The sequence below is a fragment of the Sebastes fasciatus genome, chromosome 12 (assembly GCF_043250625.1).
Source record: "Sebastes fasciatus isolate fSebFas1 chromosome 12, fSebFas1.pri, whole genome shotgun sequence".
Lineage (NCBI taxonomy): Eukaryota > Metazoa > Chordata > Actinopteri > Perciformes > Sebastidae > Sebastes > Sebastes fasciatus.
Genome location: NC_133806.1, coordinates 24772696 through 24793925, shown reverse-complemented (window position 1 = coordinate 24793925; position 21230 = coordinate 24772696). Strand labels below are relative to the sequence as shown.

Sequence of the window (21230 nt, the reverse complement as noted above, 5' to 3'; positions counted from 1 at the left end):
ACATTTCTGTCTTTTGAGGAACAGAAAATAATCTGCAGCTATCGCTCTTTTGCTTTAACTTTTACACGGAGAAACTGACTCTTTACATCCACCACGGTTAGTAATCAGCTGTCCTATTAATTATCTTCTTCTAATATAATATATTAACTATAATAATACAATAACTATTCTAACAGATAAAACGGAATCATTCAGACACTAAAGGTTTTATTTACATGTGAAATAGTTTGAATGAAATGATTCAAACTTCCATGCCGTGGATGTCCCCACAGTAGGTGTGGGTGGAGGTGGAGGTGAGGGTGGAGGTGGAGGTGGAGGTGAGGGTGGGGGATACCCCGTCAGGTCAGTATTAAGGTGGAGGTGGGGGATACCCCATCAGGTCAGTATTAAGGTGGAATAACAGACGTCCAGTCTAACCAGTCTGGTGTCTCTGCAGGGACGTAGAGGGAAGGTCGGTGATCGTGGACCAAAAGGAGTGTCTGGTTTTCCTGGACCTCAGGTCAGTTCATCACCTCAACGCCATCCTGCTTTATTGGTCGGGTTCACACTAACACCAGAATCCAGGTTTAGACAACAAAACGACTTAGTTAGGTTTAGACAACAAAACGACTTAGTTAGGTTTAGACAACAAAACGACTTAGTTAGGTTTAGACAACAAAACTACCTAGTTAGGTTTAGGCAACAAAACTACTTCGTTAGGTTTAGGCAACAAAACTACTTATTTAGGTTTAGACAACAGAACTACTTATTTAGGTTTAGACAACAGAACTACTTAGTTAGGTTTAGGCAACAAAACTACTTAGTTAGGTTTAGGCAACAAAACTACTTAGTTAGGTTTAGACAACAAAACTACTTATTTAGGTTTAAGCGACAGAACTACTTGTTTAGGTTTAGACAACAGAACTACTTAGTTAGGTTTAGGCAACAAAAATACTTAGTTAGGTTTAGACAACAAAACTACCTAGTTAAGTTTAGGCAACAAAACTACTTCGTTAGGTTTAGGCAACAAAACTACTTATTTAGGTTTAGACAACAGAACTACTTATTTAGGTTTAAACAACAGAACTACTTAGTTAGGTTTAGACAACAGAACTACTTAGTTAGGTTTAGACAACAAAACTACTTATTTAGGTTTAAGCGACAGAACTACTTATTTAGGTTTAGACAACAGAACTACTTAGTTAGGTTTAGGCAACAAAAATACTTAGGTTTAGACAACAGAACTACTTAGTTAGGTTTAGACAAAACTACTTAGTTAGGTTTAGGCAACAAAACTACTTAGTTAGGTTTAGGCAACAGAACTACTTAGTTAGGTTTAGGCAACAAAACTACTTAGTTAGGTTTAGGCAACAAAACTACTTAGATAGGTCAACGTCTGCCAGCCAATCAGGAACAGGTCCTCTGGTACGAACAGGTCCTGGTTACAGGTCCAGAGTTGGACGTGAGCGTAATGATCGCAGTAACAGTTTGGTAGTTCAAGCTCTGACTCTGTTGGTTTTCCTTCAGGGAGGACCAGGACCAGCTGGAGGCCCGGGATTAGAAGGACGGCGTGGTGCTAACGGACAGAAGGTGTGTGACATCACTTCCTGCTGCCTCGTCTCGTGATTCAACAAACACGCCGTGTTCAGACAAGATAGACGGCTGTGATTACACACACATATTAGCTACACGATTATAAAGACACATTCAGATATTTTATCAACTCAATATGATAGAAACACAGAGGACCCAATCAATCAATCAATCAATCAATCAATCAATCAATCAATCAATCAATCAATCAATCAATCACCCGGCCCATTTATTTATTAACCTGTTGTTGTTGTTGAAGGGTCAACCAGGAGAGCCAGGTGTGAAGGGTGCTCTGGGTTCAGTGGGACCCAGAGGGATGCCGGTAAGGAATTATAGTATGTATACGACTAATACTGTGTATTTATAGTATATAAACTACTAATACTGTGTATTTTAAGTTGAACCTCTGAGCGTCTGTCTGTGTCTCAGGGTCAGGACGGCAGAGATGGGTATGGATCTCCAGCACCCAAAGGTGCCAAGGTAATTAAATCTAATAAAATATGACTGAAGTCTGGTTTTGTGTGAATATCAGTATAATATCTATAAACCACTGGTTGCTGCCATTAAACCACCGCAGAAGAAGAAGATGTATTAATGTGATGAAGCTCCACTTATCTCATGTTTTCAGTGTGAAAAACTTTTTATGATATTTTGACTTTCTCTCTTATTACATACAAAGTCAATGCAAAGAGGCGAATAGACGCAAATTTGCACTGAGCGACTGACCTGTGTTTGTGTTGCATCATTCACGGGAGTTGAAATATTTCAACTGGAGTGATAAATGTGCGTGCCGCTGTGTGGTGAAAGCCTCTCAGTGTTGAGATTGTCCTCCTGTCGTCACTGATGTCCTGATGTTGTTGAATCAGAAATGTAGGAAATAAATCTTGTATGTGTCTGTGGTCACCCAGAGCTACGATAGTACATCATATCTGTACAGAGACCGGACCAAACTCTGTGTAGAAAACACAGACTGTCTATGGTAGAAACAACAACGTCGCTGCCGTATTTATGCTTACATGACTTTGTGTTGATTTTGTGTTGATGGAGCAGCTGCATAACCTGGCGCTGATCCATCCAAACTCCAAACAAGCCTTTTAAAAGTTGTTTGCTTGTCGTCTTGTGAACAGACCTGACAAAGCATGAATTCAGACTTTTTCCTAATCAGCATCATTATGTAGTTATTTCAGCATCATTTTGATCTGTTCATTGATATTAAATCACAGCACAATCTGTTTATTTTGGGTTCATACCTCAGTAGCGACGTGCGGCTGCTAGATACAGACAGCGCAATGACACTGTATGTAAATACAGCTCGCCGCCGGGTGATGTTATGAACCCAGACACGACGGCGTTTGGTTTTCTGACATATCTGGGACTTCCACAACATGTACAAAACAGCAACAGTGATTATTTCTTCCATGGTTGATGGAGGAGATGTAGTTGGTATCTATGGAGACAAGCGCCTCCTCCTCTCCGGAGCGTCTAGAGAGAATGAACACAAATGATACCGGCGGTCTGACTAGTGCAAGTAAAGTGAGGCGAAAATTCACTTCACTCTTAGTGTGAACACAGAATAATAGTCGTTGTGTTTTCGTTAGCTCAGAATGAGTCCTTCATATCTACATAGAGAGCAAGTCCTCTTCACAGAGTCCTCCATGTTTCTCCTCCATGTTTCTCCTCCATGTTACTCCATGTTGCTCCTTCATGTTTCTCCTCTAGAGGCTCTAGAGAGAGACTTTAGCTGTTTTACGTTACCTGAAGGCCACTTGGACAGGAGGTAGGAGGACTCAGTTGGTTGTAATCTGCAACCTCACCACTATGTCACTAAATCCTATAGACTGGTCCTTTAGATTTCCATAATTTCCTTATTAATTTAATTTTTTACACCTATCACAAAGACACGACTAAAACCATTGTGTAAAGACAGATATCTTAAGTTGTGTCAATAGTAGATCTGTCAGTCGATTAAAATATTTAATCACAAATTAATCACAGATTTTTATTTGTTCAAAATGTACCTTAAAGGGAGATTTGTCAAGTATTTAATACTCTTATCAAGATGGGAGTTGACAAATATGCTGCTTTTTATTGTAAATCAATTTGCATGTCTGTAAAGGGGAGATTCGTGGGTACCCATAGAACCTATTTACATTCACATATCTGGAGGTCAGAGGTCAAGGGACCCCTTTGAAAATGGACATGACAGTTTTTCCTCACCAACATTTAGAGTAAGTTTGGAGCGTTATTTAACCTCCTTCATGACAAGCTAGTATGACATGGTTGGTACCAATGGATTCATTAGGTTTTCTAGTTTCAGATGATACTAGGATCTGACTTTTCTTCTGCCTTTCTTTCAGACATTATCCAGACTTTTTTGGACTTTTTTTGGACAATTTTAGGATTTTTGTTTTGCATTTTTCAGACTTTTTCGGACATTTTCAGACTTTTTTCGGATATTTTCAGACTTTTTTTGGACATTTTGGGACTTTTTTCAAACTTTCTTTGGACATTTTTTAGACATTTTTTGGACCAAAACCCTCACATATTCACATATCTTCAGGTCAGAGGTCAAGGGACCCATTTTAAAATGGCCATGAAAGTTTTTCCTCTCCAAAATTTAGTGCTGGTTGGTACCAATGAATTCATCAGGTTCTCTAGTTTACTATTTTTCGGACATTTTTCGAACAATTTTCAGATAATTTTTTTTCAGACTTTTTTTTGGACCAAAACCCTCACACATTCACATATCTTGAGGTCAGAGGTCAAAGGACCCCATTGAAAGTGGCCACCAATGGATTCATTAGGTTCTGTAGTTTCATATGATACCAGTATCGTCACTCTAGCTTTAAAACTGAGCCGCTACAACTTAAAATCACTTTGCGTTGACGCGTTATTAACTTTGACAGCCCTGGTCAATATATTGTATACCTGACATCCATTTTTGTTTTGTTCTGTAATAATAAAATGAAAAGCGATAAAATAAAAGTTAAAACAGGAGGATGGAAACGCAGTAAAATCCTCCTGATGTCTTGTCTTGTCTCTACAGGGAGAACCTGGTTTTCCTGGGTACCCTGGTCTACTGGTGAGTCCAAGAACTGAGATCTACATCAACCTACAGAGCAGTCATGAGATCTATCAGCATGTCGGAGTTTAATCTGTTGGATGTGTTGTGTTCAGGGTGAGGACGGTCAGGGGGGAACTGAAGGATACCCAGGACCTAAAGGGAACCGAGGCCGATCGGTGAGCAGCATTCCTCTATTGATTTTACATTACATTACGTTATTGATATGTGACTCTGTTTATTTGTGGTCTGATGGATCCAGGGGAACTCCGGCGGGCCAGGAGAATCAGGCGGTCCTGGAGACCCGGGTCATCCAGGACACCGGGTGAGAGGCTCTGAGGGTTTAAACCTGGTCTGTTATCTCAGTGATGATCACAGTATTAATAATAACCAGCATCCGTCCTGTCCTCCATCAGGGTCCCAGAGGTCCTCCTGGAGACAAACACATGACTGTAAGTACTTTTACTCAAATACTCTACTTATTACAGATACTTGTACTCTACTGGAGTATTTCCATGTTCTGCTACGTTATACTTCTGGTCCACTACTTCTCAGAGGTAAATCCTGTGAGGCTGCTCCCAACCATTACTTTCATTATCTATTAATCTGTTGATTATTTCCTCCATTAATCGATTAGTTGTTTGTCTCTAAAATGTGGATCAGAGTTTCCCAAAGAACCAAGATGATGATATTCAGTTTACTGTCACAGAGGAGGAAAGAAACCAGAAAATATTCACATTTTAGAAGCTTTATTTTCTTAACAAATGAATCAAACTGATTAATCGATTATCAGAATAGTTAGTGATTAATTTGAAGGAGCAGTATGTAGGATCTGGTGATCTGGTGACATCTAGTGGTGAAGTTGTGGATTGGATTCATATATATTACAACCTGAAAGCTCGAAGAACTGCTGTTGGGTTGATTCTTATAATCTATTCATATTTTATTTGGATTATGTAGTTAGATTTATTCTTGTACTGTATTTTTATTTATTTGATATTCAACATATTTTTCTAATATATATTTTTATTATATTTTTCTATGATATCGGAGTTAATTTTTCTATGGTATTTTTACTGTACACTCTTGAAAAGGTTTTTACTGTCTTACGGGGTCATTCAGCTCTTAATGATTCCCTCTATTTTAGGTTTGTTTCTGTGTTTTTAGGCAGTTTCAGCCCACAAGCTACTGAGCATTCATCAAGTTATATTGTACAGTTTGTAAGCATAGATTTAATTTACTAATGTCTTCCCTCTATAGAGGCTATAGATGATGTATATCATTAATGTGTTATGGTTGAGTGTGTCTCCATGGTCTGGCTCCTGTCATATTTTTCTGGTCTTGGTCTTTCTAGATATTCTGTATTGCTGGTTGTTTCTGACGGTTGTTGTCCTGGCGGTTCATTCACAGATGAATCCTATCATGTAATCATGTCGTCTCCTTCCTGATTGGTGTCTGTGCCTCACCTGAATGTGTAAAACACATTGTCAGAGTAGTGGAGGTCATCTGGAGCAGAGTCAATGCTGATGGTCATGTCCACAGCGGCGAACGCTTTCCCTCGTGGGCTGCTGCTCCCAGCTATCAAACCGGAACCAACATGGCGGCTCGTTTGGAAACTTTTTTCTCTTATATCATGAAAGTAGTTCACCGAGACGTGTTTCTGAAAACATTTTTATGTAGAAATAATCCATGCAGTGGATGAATATGTTATTTTAGATCAACGGTAAGTTTAAAAGTTTCTAGAGAGTTTCCAGAGGCAGCGAGTCGCGTCAGACGCCTCTGATTTACGTAAAGTAGCCGAGACCTCAACTTTATGCAAATGAGGAGCGGGCGATGTGCAGTCAGGTTTTGAATGCAGGACTTCTACTTGTAGTGGAGTATTTTCTCACTGTGGTAGTAGTACTTTTACTGCCGTAAAGGATCAGAGTACTTGTTCCCCCTCTTCTGTAATACCACCTTAAAGTCAATTCACCTGCTGACCTTAAGGTGAATATTAAATATATTAATAGTCAACATGTGTCTTGTTGTGTCAGGAGTGTCAGCTGATCACCTACATCAGAGACAACTGTGGTGAGTTTGTGATTATTGAATTCTAATATGAATATTACTTTGTGAAAGCTTCATATTAGTTACTTGAATTTTTATGATAAAAAGTAGCCAAATATGTTCTGACCTGCGTCGTGTTAACAACCCGTATATGTTCTCCTCTAACACAGTGTGTTACCACGGTACGTATACCTCACAACAACATGGTGAGTACAACACAACGCCTCTTAATCATCACACAATTATTAATTCACCTTTATTATACCTTATATTATACCTTTATTATACCTTATATCATACCTTTATTATACCTTATATTATACCTTTATTATACCTTATATCATACCTTTATTTTACCTTATATCATACCTTTATTTTACCTTATATCATACCTTTATTATACCTTATATCATACCTTTATTATACCTTATGTTATATCTTATATCATACCTTTATTATACCTTAATTATACCTTATATCATACCTTTATTATACCTTATATTATACCTTTATCATACCTTTATTATACCTTATATCACACCTTTATTCTACCTTATATTCTACCTTTATTAAACCTTACATTACACTTTTATTATACCTTATATTATACCTTATATTATAACTTTATTATACCTTCTATTATACCCTACATTATACCTTTATTATACCTTATATTATACCTTTATTACACCGTATATTATACCTTATATTACACCTTTATTCTACCTTATATTCTACCTTTATTATACCTTATATTGTACCTTTATTAAACCTTACATTACACTTTTATTATACCTTATATTATATCTTTGTTATACCTTATATTATACCCTACATTATACCTTATATTTTACCTTTATTATACCTTATATTACACCATATATTACACCTTTATTATACCTTATATTACACCTTTTATTACACATTTATTACACCTTTATTATACCTTATATTACACATTTATTATACATTATATACTTTATATTACACCTTATATTGCACATTTATTACACCTTTATTATACCTTATATTATACCTTTATTACACCTTATATTGCACATTTATTAAACCTTTATTAGACCTTATATTATACCTTTATTACACCTTTATTACACCTTATATTACACCTTTATTACACCTTATATTATACCTTTATTATACCTTATATTACATATTTATTATACCTTATATTACACCTTATACTACACACCTTTATACCTTTATAATTAGGACCACAGTACATTTCTGAGTTTCAAAGATGATTAATCATGTGTGTCTGGAGGGTTTCTGGGTCTTTACGGGACCTTTAGAGGTTCATCTGTTGGTTCCTGTTGATGGAGAAGCTCTACAGTCAGAAACTTTTCCAGGTTTTGGTTTGTATCTATTTCTTTCTTCCCACTATGACCTCCTCCAGGTGGATCCGGGTGCCCGGCCTACCCCACTGAGCTGGTGTTTGGTCTGGACATGTCGGCGGACGTGACCCCGGTGGCCTTCGAGAGGCAGCGCTCCGCCCTCCTCACCCTGCTGGAGGACATCACCATCTCTGAGAACAACTGTCCGACGGGCGCTCGCGTTGCGGTGGTGGGTTACAGCGCCTACACCAAGTACCTGATCCGCTTTGAGGACTACCGCCGCAAGGCACAGCTGATCGAGTCTGTGAAGAACATCGCCCTGGAGAAGACGTCCAACCAGCGCCACCTGGGGGCTGCCATGCGCTTCGTGGGTCAGAACGTCTTCAAGCGAATCCGATCGGGATTGATGATGAGGAAGGTGGCGGTTTTCTTCTCCTATGGGCCGTCACAGGTTGTTGACGACATCGTCACCGCCATGATGGTGTACCGCGGCCTCAACATCGTCCCGGTGGTCATCTCGCTGAGGAGCGCCCCTGCTATTGGTCGAGCATTGGAGGTAGGTTTGATGTATTAGCAGAGTCGAGGAGCTCAGCGGCCTTCAGACTGACCTGTGACCTGTAGTGTTCTGCTTAACGCCAAAGATCCGACTCTTCATTAGATCAGCGGATTCTGATCTTCTGATGAAGTCAGAGAGTAAAACACAGAGAAACAAACTACATTGAACATTATAGATTTGCTGGATGTACCTAGGTGATCAGGAAGAAGGCGCCTCGCTTCCACCTGATGGCACCAGTCCCGTTGTTCCTTTTTGGCTTCTCCATGTTTAGTTTTACAGTTGAAAAGCTCTTCTGTGCTCCTGTTGCTCAACGCCAAAGAACAAATCGTAGAAGGTGTCGATCTCGCTGAGAGAACACAGAAAATACCGCAAATTTAGCATTTCTGGTGAACTCGTTTGGCCTCCAAACACATAAAATCATTCCAACTCCGTCGCTGTCAAATAAATCATGATGTTGGAGAACATACTGTACTTTATAGTCTGTCTATAGTCTATAGTTTTATTGATGTCAGCTGTAGTTTTTCTGTATGTCATTAACTGTTATTTTGTCAGAATAAAGTGAGTGATGACTAACGACAGCTGCTGTTCGTTGTCAGGTGGACGACTCAGGACGCTCCATGTTCATGGTGCTGGGGAGGAACATGACTGCTGACCTGAAGAAGGTCCAGAACTGTGCTATCTGCTACGGTACGCTGCTCTGAGCCTCCTGATACTTTCACATCAGTGATTAGTCTTATTATCAGGAATATTTACATTGATTCAAGTATGAGATTAAGTAGAGAATTAGGCTGATCCCAGATCAGTCTAACTCTCTCTGTCACTACTAATGTAGATCTGTAAAGCTCCCAGTAAAACATACATATCCCAGACTAACCTACTGGTCCACATACCGCTGTCACATCCTGTTATTCCTCACTGGAGGCAGCGACCAGCTCGCTACCTGAAGGGGGCGGTCCACCACTCGGAGGTTCTGACTCTAATGGGCTCATTAGAGGCTGGATCACTCCCTTCACAGTCCTGGTCTGATTACTGGGAACCATCACTCATATCTGTCAGTTCTATGGGTTCCTCACAGTTGTTCCACGTTAATGTTTTAAACTGTTCTGTAAAACGAGGCCGGTCGAGTTCTCTCTAGACTTCTTCTTCTATCATAAAGATCAGTGAATCCATCGGAGTCCTGATGGTTCTGTTGTTCCTTCAGACCCCTGCAGACGTTTGGATCAGTGCGCCTTCATCCAGGACCCGGCAAAGCCTCAGGAGGTTGACGTTGACCTGGTCATGGTGGCGGACAGCTCCAGGGAGATGCAGGCTGACGAGTTCGCCGGCGTCCAGCAGCTGCTGGGCTCTGTGGTGGAACAGCTGGCGGTGAGCCCACAGCCCCGCAGGGCCGGCAACAATGCCCGGGTGGCCCTAGTCCAGCAGAGCGGCACCCAGGTCACCGAGGCAGAGTTTGGCCTCGGGACCTACCAGAACAGCAACCTGATGAGGAGACACCTGACCCGGAACATGACGCTGCAGGGCGGCTCGTCGGCGCTGGGACAGACGCTGGAGTTCACCCTGAAGGAGGTTCTCCTGAAGGCCAGCCAGCCCCGGAAGAAGAGGGCTCTGCTGGCCGTGGTGGGCACCCAGACGGCTTACGAGGACCGAGCCAAGCTGCGCTACATCTCCCAGAAGGCCAAGTGTGAGGGGGTGGCGCTGTTCGTGGTGACGGTCGGCGAGCGCTACGACCGGACGCAGGTGGAGGAGCTGGCCAGTCTGCCCATCCAGCAGCACCTGATCCACGTGGGCCGACTGAAGGCCGACGAGCAGGGCTACGCCCAGCGCTTCTTCAGAGTCTTCCTCTCCGCCCTCGCCAGTAAGAACACACTCACAGATTCACATTTAAATACATCAGTCTGTTTTAGAAATAGAGAACATCAAGAAGGTCAAATTCATTCATATTGTTTCTAAGCAACATGATATTCTTGGTGGTTCTTGTTAGCTGCTTTAATTAAATTCAACTTTTCAAAAGGAAATTAGTTTTTAGGACTTTTTGTTCCACGTTCATTTGACAGCTACAATAATACATATATAATCATAAAATATATAATCAGCCTATAAACTGGGATTGTTATGAGTTCCCTATTAAAACTGGCTCCACATTAACATTTACTGTATGTTAATGAAAATACTTAAGTAGGATTTTAAATGCTGTACTTTTTACTTGGAATGAAGTATTTCTACTTGAGTTAAGGATTGAGCACTTGTCCATCACTGCATGAATGTATGTGTGTATATTTCAGAGGGAATGAACCCGTATCCTCCTCCTTCAATAAAGCAGACCTGTGACCAGCTGACAGAACCTGACGAGGCTGAAATATTCAATTTTCAGGATGGGTAACACTCACTTTCTACACATTTACACACAAGCTGAGTGGGAACGAATGAACGATATTTAACAACGCTTCTGTCACATAACATTTACACATTTTTGGCTGATCTGAGGCCGACAGAGCTGAGCAGAGATGAACTTTAAGACTGGAAACAAAAACGGATAATGATTCAGTCAGCTGATCCTGATACAGAAGCTGATCATCACAGTCTGTGGTGATGAAGATGAATCCAGGAAACACTCATTTGGTGATAATATTTGTTTCTCTTCCAGTAGATATAAGCTGGATATGAAAGGTTTAGAATTACTGCGGTCCAGATTCCTGCAGCGCCGCTCCTCAACACCAGAACTGTCTAATAATACAAATGTTTTCACATTTTGGTACTAATGAATTCTTTAGGTTTTCTAGTTTCCTATGATACCAGTATCTTTACTCTAGCTTTAAAACGGAGCCACTACAACCTAAAAAATCACAAGTTGAGTTAATGCCTTAAAGATATTAGTGGCGTTAAAATGAATTTGCGTTAACATGTTAATGATAACTGAGGAAGAATGCGACTCCCTGTCTTTACCACATGTTGTGTTGTTCAGAGGAATAAGAGGATGACTCGGGTAACCTGTGTGCTGTGTGTGTCAGGGGTCAGGGGTCGGCGAACCAGCAGGACGAGGCCCTGAAGGAGCAGGAGGAGGAGTTTAGAGAACAGACGGGAGGACGGACTCAGTCCAGACAGCTGGATGTCTTCAACAGTGTGACCATAGGAGACGGACAGAGTTTCCTCTCAGCAGATCACCTCCACGGTAAACCACAATGACACCGCAATGGAAGAGATGCTCACATCACAGCGTGCAGCGCCCAAAGTTGGGTTTTGCTTGACATAGTGAAAAGCTGTCGTGGCGCGATGCAAACTGTTAGAAATAATGTTTCAGTGGTCAGTGGTGGCGATGACTCGTTATGTCTGAAAGGACTTCAGTGAGAGACGGAGAGAGAAATAAGAGAGAGAAATACTGAAGCAGGAGACACAAATTTATTAAAAACTGATGAATATTAGTTCATGTCAGAGATTCACACCAGAGGGGAGAATTATGCCTTTCCTGAGAATTCAAAGTCTAATTAAAAGTTGACCTATTTAACATAAAAATGCTGTTGCAGTGAACTTATTATTTAGTTATTTTCACTCTTTAAAAGTCTCCAGAATGCAGAAACAAAGCCTCTGAAACTCAAAACTCCACTTTGGGTTATAAATCATCTCTGGAGGTTTAACGGAGCGTTGGCTGCTGCTCACATTACCGAGACATTATACTCTTCATGGTCATCATCACTGTTTGCTCACTTCCTGCTTCTGTTTACTTCATGTTACTGTTTGAACCTGCTCTGACAGAACATACAGAATATATAAATGATAAATCTGAGTGATGTTTCTGACTGAATATCTGAAGCTGTTGTCGTCTCTGACAGATCCAGACATCCTGATGAAGCCGAGCGTCTTCATCTCTACAGGTAAAAACTACTGAATCACGATCACCTGATCTTCTTCATGCTGCATCACACAGTGATTCACATTAAAGCCACTATGCAGTTTATATCTGAAGATCTCAACTATTGTGCATCTATGCCACTATGTGAGAGATTATTATGGTGATGACTGAGATCCTGGAGGACTGATGAACTGAACATTATCTCTCTGCTACGTGGAAGGAACAACAACGATTTCTAGCAACAAATATGGAGGACACCAAGAGTAACATAAATAGTAATAGAGCATTTAATTGATTAATAACGAACTGTACAATAAAAATAGACATTAATAAATGTGTTTACAAATTAATTTATTAATCTATGAATAAAAAGACAAAATTACAAAGTAATTCATTATTTGACATTTTAATGGGCAATAAAAAGAAGAATTATGAAATAAAGAATTTACAAATTAAATATTAATCCATCAATAAACAGTTGCCCTTTTAAAAGTCTGATTAAAACCTGTATTCTTAATTCAATTTGTGAATCCAGTTATTTATTTATTCCCTTTTTAAACTGCATTTTCAAAAAGGATTTTAGATTTCATTATTTATTTATAAATTAATTAATGTATTTTTAAATTGTGTACTTTTTGACCATTTTATGGTGATTTGTTGAGAATGAAAATTGCAAAATAATTATAATGAAATTCCGATTTTATGCTAAAATCTAAAATCGTATTTTTTCCCATATTTCATCTCCATTGTAATCTCCATGATAATATAATTTAGTTTACTCACAATTTATCCATATTCGTTATCTTCGTACCTTTCAGAAGAGACCAGATAATGAATCTAAGCCTGATGGTTGAGGAGCTGGTCCCGATGTATTATGGGTAGTTATTTTAGGCGTTTTTTCCGAGGAATAGGGCTAGGACGCAGGAGGTTAACCCAAACAGATGAGTGACATGTTTCCTGTGTGTCTCTGTCTCTGTCTCCGTCCAGACGCCTGTCTCCTCAGCCAGGACGCCGGCAGCTGCCACAACTACTCCCTCATGTGGTTCTACGACAGCGAGCAGGGGAGGTGCTCCCGCTTCTGGTACGGAGGCTGCGGCGGCAACGGAAACCGCTTCCACACTCACAAAGACTGTGAGAAGCTCTGTCTGACGAAGAGTCGGTTAGGAGCAGGAGGAGGAGGAGGAGCAGGAGGAGGAGAAAGAGGAGCAGCACCAGGAGAAGGAGCAGCAGGAGGAGGAGGAAGAGGAGCAGCAGGAGGAGCAGCAGGAGAAGGAAGAACAGCAGCAGGAGCAACAGGAAGAGTCCCAGTTCGTCGGCGTCGGTTGAAGAAAACTGTGGCGTTTGACTAACCATGAACGAGGGAAAAGTTGCAGCATCTTCAGGGAGCAGATTGGTGATGTGTCAGCTGGGACATTTAGACTGCAAACCGGAACCCATCAAGGAGAGTTTAAACTGTTCCAGAGTTTCATCATCATCATCATCATCATCATCATCATCATCATCATCATCATCATCACTATGACTGTGTTTCCTTCAACCTGCAGGTTTAGTTCTTCCCAAAGAAGAGCACTTCCTGTCAGAGAATTCCTCCTCCTGGAGCACTGCTTATTAGTCTTCCTGTTGGATGCTGGCCCTCCGTTTACTGTAAACCACCTGACTGGTGCTCAACGCTTCTGTCACAATATTTGTTTTTATATATTTCTGTTTGTATTTCTCGTGAGATCAGGTGCTATGTTGGAAAGAAGGTCACACGGTTAATTTCTGCAGCAAAATTTGTTTTATATTTTGCACTAGTTTCTGATTAAATATTCAGATAACACCAAAACTCAAGCATCGTCTGTCCTCATCTACCTGTCATCTATCACTCACTGATCACTCATTGATCACTCATTGATCACTCATTGATCCCTGCTGCTGTTGCTGTGGTAATTATTTGAGAGGTGTGTATGATTTATTAGAGGATAAAGTATAACACTCAGTCAGCTGGTCCTCATGACATAAATCCTACAGTAGACATACTATTATTTCTAACCAAAGTAATCTACAACTCTCAGCAGGATCGTCATTCTGACACAAGGTGGCGCCAAATCGTTAGATTAGAGTCTGCAGCTGGTGTCCTCACCACAGATATAAATTATATTATATTATATTATATTATATTATATTATATTATATTATGTAATATTATATTATATTATATTACATTATATTATGTTATATTATATTATATTAAACTATATTATATTATGTTATTATATTATATTGTATTGTATTATATTAAATATATTATATTGTGTTAAATTATATTACATTATATTGTATTATATTATATTATATTATATTATATTATGTAGTAATATACAGTGGTGTAATCTAACTAAGTACATTTACTCAAGTACTCTATTGAGTACAGTTTGAGGTACTTGTACTTGCTCCTCCCAAATATTGTACTTTTTACTGCACTACATCTATCTGACAACTTTAGTTACTTTTAATTTTATAATGTTATATACAGTACATGTGATCAATGATTAAACTTTTTTTTAATGGAGATTGGCGCAGTGAAAGAATGCTACTTCATGAATCAAAAGAAATGTTAGGAGATATTCTGCTCTGTGTGTAGCTTCACTGTGAGAAAGCCGACATTAATGTGCTGCCCATTCTTCCCAGAATACACATGGCTAATTATTATGCAGAATGACGTCACCGGATGTTCCGGTCTCTGCCGTGAATGTCTTCCTTCATTGGTTGCTTAGGTTTAGGCAGGAGGAGTGAGATTAGTTTGAAATCATAGTTTTTTAAATGAAGTTTGGTAAGGTGAACAAACGCTACCAACGCAAGACTGTTGAACACAAGTAGTAAGTAAGTTAGCTAACATGGCACCAAACTAACCAAATCTGGCTAGCTAGCTACATTACATTACATTTAATTACATTAAATTACATTACATTACATTACATTACAATACCATACATTACATTACATTACATTACATTAAATTACATTACATTACAATACCATACAATACATTACATTAAATTACATTACATTACAATACATTGTATTACAATACATTACATTACATTACATTACATTACATTACATTACAATACATTACATTACATTACATTACATTACATTACAATACATTACATTACATTACAATACATTGTATTGCAAAAATAAATGGATAAGTGAAATGATTGATTATTTCCCCACTGGAACACCGGGGTCATGGCGGTGTGAGGGCTCTGAAACACCGTTTCAACCTTCATGTAGGAAAATATAAAGAGTAGAACATTTAACTGAACCACTAACTGCAAATAAAACAAGGATAGGGTTCCTTGTATTTATGGGCTCATCCCTATGCTACTGTGTACTTGATAGAAACTAACATGGTAAGCGTTTAAAAGTGTCAGATGGTGTACCACCGCGGTTCAGTGGTGTGCCACCGCGTTGTACTTCAGCAGTGTGCCACCGCGTTGTACTTCAGCGGTGTGCCACCGTGGTGTACCACAGCGGTTCAGCGGTGTACCACCGCCGTGGTTCAGCGGTGTATGTCGGTCCTGTTCCTCCTCCATGTACCGTTTCCTAAAAGCAGGTGTCTCTTGAAAGTAGTCGGTCACTATGAGACTGTCACACCAGCACTGGCTACTGATATTTCTGTCTTTATTAAAGGGACTGTTTGTAACTTTTTAAGCGTATAAATGTACCGGGTCGGGATCCCATGCGCGCTCGCTCGCATATGCGCGCTTGCGTGTGGCCGGAGTCTCGTCTCCTCTGCCTGCCCGCCTTCACTCACACAGCGCGCGCATACATTAATGTTCTGCAATGTGGAGTTTTATATAATGTTAGGGCTATTCAAATAGCAGACCAAATAAAGAAACATGAACGTTTCAGATGCAGTTTGAATGGTAAAACTCTGTTGAGTCACTGTGGAGATATTAATGTCTACAGAAGAAGAAGAAGACTGTCTGAGGTCGTAGGTCCCCAGTGGTAAAACACCAGCAGGCTGTGAGCTGTGGCTGATTTCAACATGTTGATCTTTAGGGAAACACTGAATATTTGACCTTTAGGTGAGAACATAAATCCCTCTGACAGGTCTCATTAATGAGTCATATCAACATTATATTATCGAGCCTCCTGACTACTGTAGGACACTAAATCCATGTTCTTCAATTCACTGTGTAAATTCTGAGTGACCTGATACTAAAACGAAGCCCTCTCCTGGGTGTTCTCCAGCTACTCCTCTCCCCACTCACTCCATGGGAGGAACTGAATCCCATTTTACCAGATTTTTCCCAGTAAAACCTGCTCATTGGGAGCCAGAGGAGTTCCCCAGTCAGCCGCTGACCCAGTGGAACAAAAGTAAATTCCTGATACGACTCTGATCACTAATAGTTATAATACAGAGAATAATGTGACTCTGCCTGATGTTTGGTTTCATTGTGTCACAGCTGTGAGAATGACCCGTGATCTGCAACACCGACCAAGACCATGACTCTAATTTGACTCCAAGACGGTCCACCTGCAGACCCCAGGACCCCGGCTCCAAGACGGTCCACCTGCAGACCCCAGGACCCCCTGACCTCCCTGAGCCAATAGGAGGGCTGTAAAGGTCCCAGGAGGGAGGTGCGTCACTATCATTAGTTGCCTTTCTTCTTTTTTTTGATTGTTTCAATTCCTTTTTTTTCCTGTAATAAATTATTGGGAGTAACATCAGATGTACAGAAATAAACAAATAGAGCAGAAATATAAATCCTTGTCCTTCCATATTTTGGTATTTTCCTAAAAGCCCCCTCTCACCCACTGACAATGCAAGAAGGATAAAGAACAAATTACAAAGTTAAATTAAATTTTAAAAAAAGAAGCAAGAAAGAAAGAAAAGAAAAGATTAAAAAATAAATTAGAATAAATAATGATAAATAAAGTACACATTGACAGTGATATTAATTAAAGGATAAATCCAAAAACTACAGATAAAATAGGCTGATAAACTTTACCGCCATGTGTAAATGGACAATTTAACTGTTAGTGGTCATTTCTGTTTACATAAATCAATTAATGATATCATACATTTTATCTGATGGAGAGAAATTCATAAGTCCATTAGTCTGCCCAAATAAACTACGTCTGATTAAAACGTCTACTACAAAAAATAGAAGTGATCTTAACCACTTAGAAGCAGCAGTCAGTTGGTCGGAATGAGATACGAGGGGCTGCCAGGTAGAGTCACTTTTCTGGGCTTTTCTGCGACTGGCAAATTCGATTTTTTCCAGTTTCCAGTCCTCCATCAGGGATGATGATGAAGGGGGTGCAGATGACTTCCATAGGAGTAAAATATCCTTCTGTTAGCAAGAAGAGAAGTGATAATGTTTAGCTGCGTCGATGTGTAATCTTCATCTGACTCAGGTACTCTAAACGTAGCTATCCCTACACCAGGACCTCCACCTCAGTGACTCCAGAGGTTTAACTTATCATTTAGACCATGACCAGAACATGTGTTGGGTCAGCTGGGTATTGTGCACAGCGGTCACATTTGTCATCTACCTCGTGGTCAAATTTTAAAAGTTTAAATTTGGAGAGATGAATTAGATGTATAACCTGAAACTGGATCAGACCCAGACGGGCTCAGCTTTTTAACATTTTTAAAGTCCAAAAAAAACCTCCCTGAACATGGTTTCTGTGTTGATCTGGTTAAAGTTCAGAATGCGTTTTATTCTGAGCTTCAGACTGTCAGAGGAGGCTGGAAAGGGTTAAGATTTTATAGAGAAGAATAGGAGACGGTACTGACTGAACTCCACACACAGCTGACGTGTCAACAAGACCCAACAACTGGCAGGAAATGGACATTTTTGTAATAGAAATCAATTTAAGTGTTACTGAGAGACACTCCATTAGACTGACAGCTATTAAAAAACATCCACAACAGTAAAAGGGTGAATAAGTGAAGTGGAAGTGAGGATATTGAGGTGCTGGAGCAGCACTAACAGGACTGGAGATGGTTTTCTAGTGGAGGTACCTGATCTGTGTTCAGATACTGTATATCATTCATGCTTTACTGATGTTAACCACAGTAACTCTGTGGTTTTAATAGATGTGTGTTACTGAGAAGAATCAGATTCATCTTGTGGAGCTCAGGAACATCCACTAGGAGTTTCATAATAATCTGTGTAGAGATGAAGAAAGATAAAACTACTATTGTTTAATAGTCCCAGTAGACCAAACTGTATCTGATCCTTTTAAAGCTGCCAAAACACACAATAAAGTGCTTTACTTTCATTAAATCTGCGGTCTATTGGCTGATTCAGTTCAAGCTGCCTGAGTGAAGAAACTTCACAGGATCATGAGGTGAAAACATTTATTTTAAATTGTTGTTTCTGTGAGTTTTGGTCCATTAACTGCAAATCACAGATGACTTTCCATTACCACTCACTGTAGTAGTAAACCGCATACTATACTAGTGGTAAACCTCACACTATAGTAGTAGTAAGCCTCATACTATACTAGTAGTAAACCTCATACTATAGTAGTAGTAAGCCTCATACTATACTAGTGGTAAACCTCACACTATAGTAGTAGTAAGCCTCATACTATACTAGTAGTAAACCTCATACTATAGTAGTAGTAAGCCTCATACTATACTAGTAGTAAACCTCATACTATAGTAGTAGTAAGCCTCATACTATACTAGTAGTAAACCTCATACTATAGTAGTAGTAAGCCTCATACTATACTAGTGGTAAACCTCACACTATAGTAGTATTGAACTGAAGTCTGGCCCTTCTTAATGTGGCTGTAGACGTTGAGTTAGTCCTGAAGTCTGGTCCTTCTTAATGTGACTGTGGACGTTCAGTTAGTCCTGAAGTCTGGTCCTTCTTAATGTGACTGTTGGCGTTCAGTTAGTCCTGAAGTCTGGTCCTTCTTAATGTGGCTGTAGACGTTGAGTTAGTCCTGAAGTCTGGTCCTTCTTCGTTCAGTTAGTCCTGAAGTCTGGTCCTTCTTAATGTGACTGTGGACGTTCAGTTAGTCCTGAAGTCTGGTCCTTCTTAATGTGGCTGTAGACGTTGAGTTAGTCCTGAAGTCTGGTCCTTCTTAATGTGACTGTGGACGTTCAGTTAGTCCTGAAGTCTGGTCCTTCTTAATGTGACTGTTGGCGTTCAGTTAGTCCTGAAGTCTGGTCCTTCTTAATGTGGCTGTAGACGTTGAGTTAGTCCTGAAGTCTGGTCCTTCTTCGTTCAGTTAGTCCTGAAGTCTGGTCCTTCTTAATGTGACTGTGGACGTTCAGTTAGTCCTGAAGTCTGGTCCTTCTTAATGTGGCTGTAGACGTTGAGTTAGTCCTGAAGTCTGGTCCTTCTTAATGTGACTGTAGACGTTGAGTTAGTCCTGAAGTCTGGTCCTTCTTCGTTCAGTTAGTCCTGAAGTCTGGTCCTTCTTAATGTGACTGTGGACGTTCAGTTAGTCCTGAAGTCTGGTCCTTCTTAATGTGGCTGTAGACGTTGAGTTAGTCCTGAAGTCTGGTCCTTCTTAATGTGACTGTGGACGTTCAGTTAGTCCTGAAGTCTGGTCCTTCCTGTTCAGTTAGTCCTGGTTTAAAGCTCCAGACTGTGTGGGCTGATCAGAAGCAGCTGCAGGAGGATCCAGTGGATATTCAGACACATATCAGACCTCTGAGTGTTGCTGCTGTATGTAAACATTCAGCTGAGGGTCTGGACTGGTCCACATCCAGGACTGAGGAGGACTCTGTGGGCCTGTGGGGGCTCAGGGAGACCTGGAACATGTACAGTACCTGAACATGTGGAAACGATCACAGATCTGTGTTCAGTGTAACAAACTGAATATCAGATGATTGTGTTTTACTCTACATCTGTAGATGTTTAAGTGTTGCATTCACATGATGTCAGACATCTTTTCTAAGCCGATCAAATAGTCAAGGCGCTCAGCCAGCACACACTGTAGACCCCATTCATGGTGTTTAATCTTTGGTTTTATTAGTAAGGCTCTGGACCAGCTGGGAGACTCTCAACATCTATAAAATAGCTCCTAGCTGTTAATGAGGAGGAGGAGGAGGAGGAGGAGGCACTTTCTTATTTCTATAGGACGACACAGTGTTATGGTTGTTACATCATGACCACTGAACTGAGTTCAAGCCAGGTCATCAGTACAACTGGGACAATACACCTATCTCCTGATTCAATACTCTCACGATATTTGGGTGCTGATTCTACAAGTATTGCGATTCAGTTTTCTGATTTATTGTGATTTTTGTTAACTTTTTTAACACTAGCCCATGGGAAAAAGTTGAATCAGGGACTAGGGACTTTTACTTTGGAAAATCTCTAAATGAAAAAATGTTCGATTTTCAGCATGCATGTAGTCAGAGATGTCCTGAAGTCAAATATATCAGTCATTGTCAAGAATTATTAATTACATTTTTTCCAGTAACCCAAATATCAAAGAATAAAGACATTTCCCTCACAAATTAGTGGTATTTTCTTTTTAATTTATAAGGGAAATGTAATGTTTTATACCTCTGGTGAATATAATCCAATCAATCTCATTTCCATATATGTATTTTGTATATACAGTTCCCTTATTTTGAAAAGCGGACATAGTCCCAAGTGTATACTTCCTCTAACTTCTCCAAGGTCATCTCTAGCTCTCCCGTCAGTTCCGTTCTCTTTATACATCCATGGTCAGCTCCATCGGGGCCGTTTGAATGCATTTAACATTAAAGTCAGTGTATTGGTGCTCTACAGTTGTTGCGTCGGCCCATTTGATCACAGAGATGAGAGT

General features: G+C 40.0%; 1 protein-coding gene across 2 annotated transcripts in view; it reads left to right on the top strand.

The window, feature by feature from the left end:
- Positions 1–14264, top strand: part of LOC141779447 (collagen alpha-6(VI) chain-like) — a 44237-nt gene extending 29973 nt beyond the window's left edge. The window contains exons 24-40 of one of the 2 annotated variants that reach the window (XM_074654287.1): positions 437–499; positions 1507–1569; positions 1832–1894; positions 2002–2052; positions 4619–4654; positions 4750–4812; positions 4896–4958; positions 5050–5085; positions 6667–6703; positions 6850–6861; positions 8094–8587; positions 9184–9274; positions 9789–10442; positions 10870–10963; positions 11596–11756; positions 12415–12456; positions 13422–14264. In XM_074654287.1, the coding sequence (XP_074510388.1) occupies positions 437–499; positions 1507–1569; positions 1832–1894; positions 2002–2052; positions 4619–4654; positions 4750–4812; positions 4896–4958; positions 5050–5085; positions 6667–6703; positions 6850–6861; positions 8094–8587; positions 9184–9274; positions 9789–10442; positions 10870–10963; positions 11596–11756; positions 12415–12456; positions 13422–13783 (2385 nt within the window). In that variant the 3' untranslated portion in view covers positions 13784–14264. Of the gene's footprint in view, positions 1–436; positions 500–1506; positions 1570–1831; positions 1895–2001; positions 2053–4618; positions 4655–4749; positions 4813–4895; positions 4959–5049; positions 5086–6666; positions 6704–6849; positions 6886–8093; positions 8588–9183; positions 9275–9788; positions 10443–10869; positions 10964–11595; positions 11757–12414; positions 12457–13421 lie in introns of both variants that reach the window. The other variant, XM_074654286.1, reaches the window with a different exon arrangement.
- The last annotated feature ends 6966 nt before the right edge of the window (positions 14265–21230 follow it).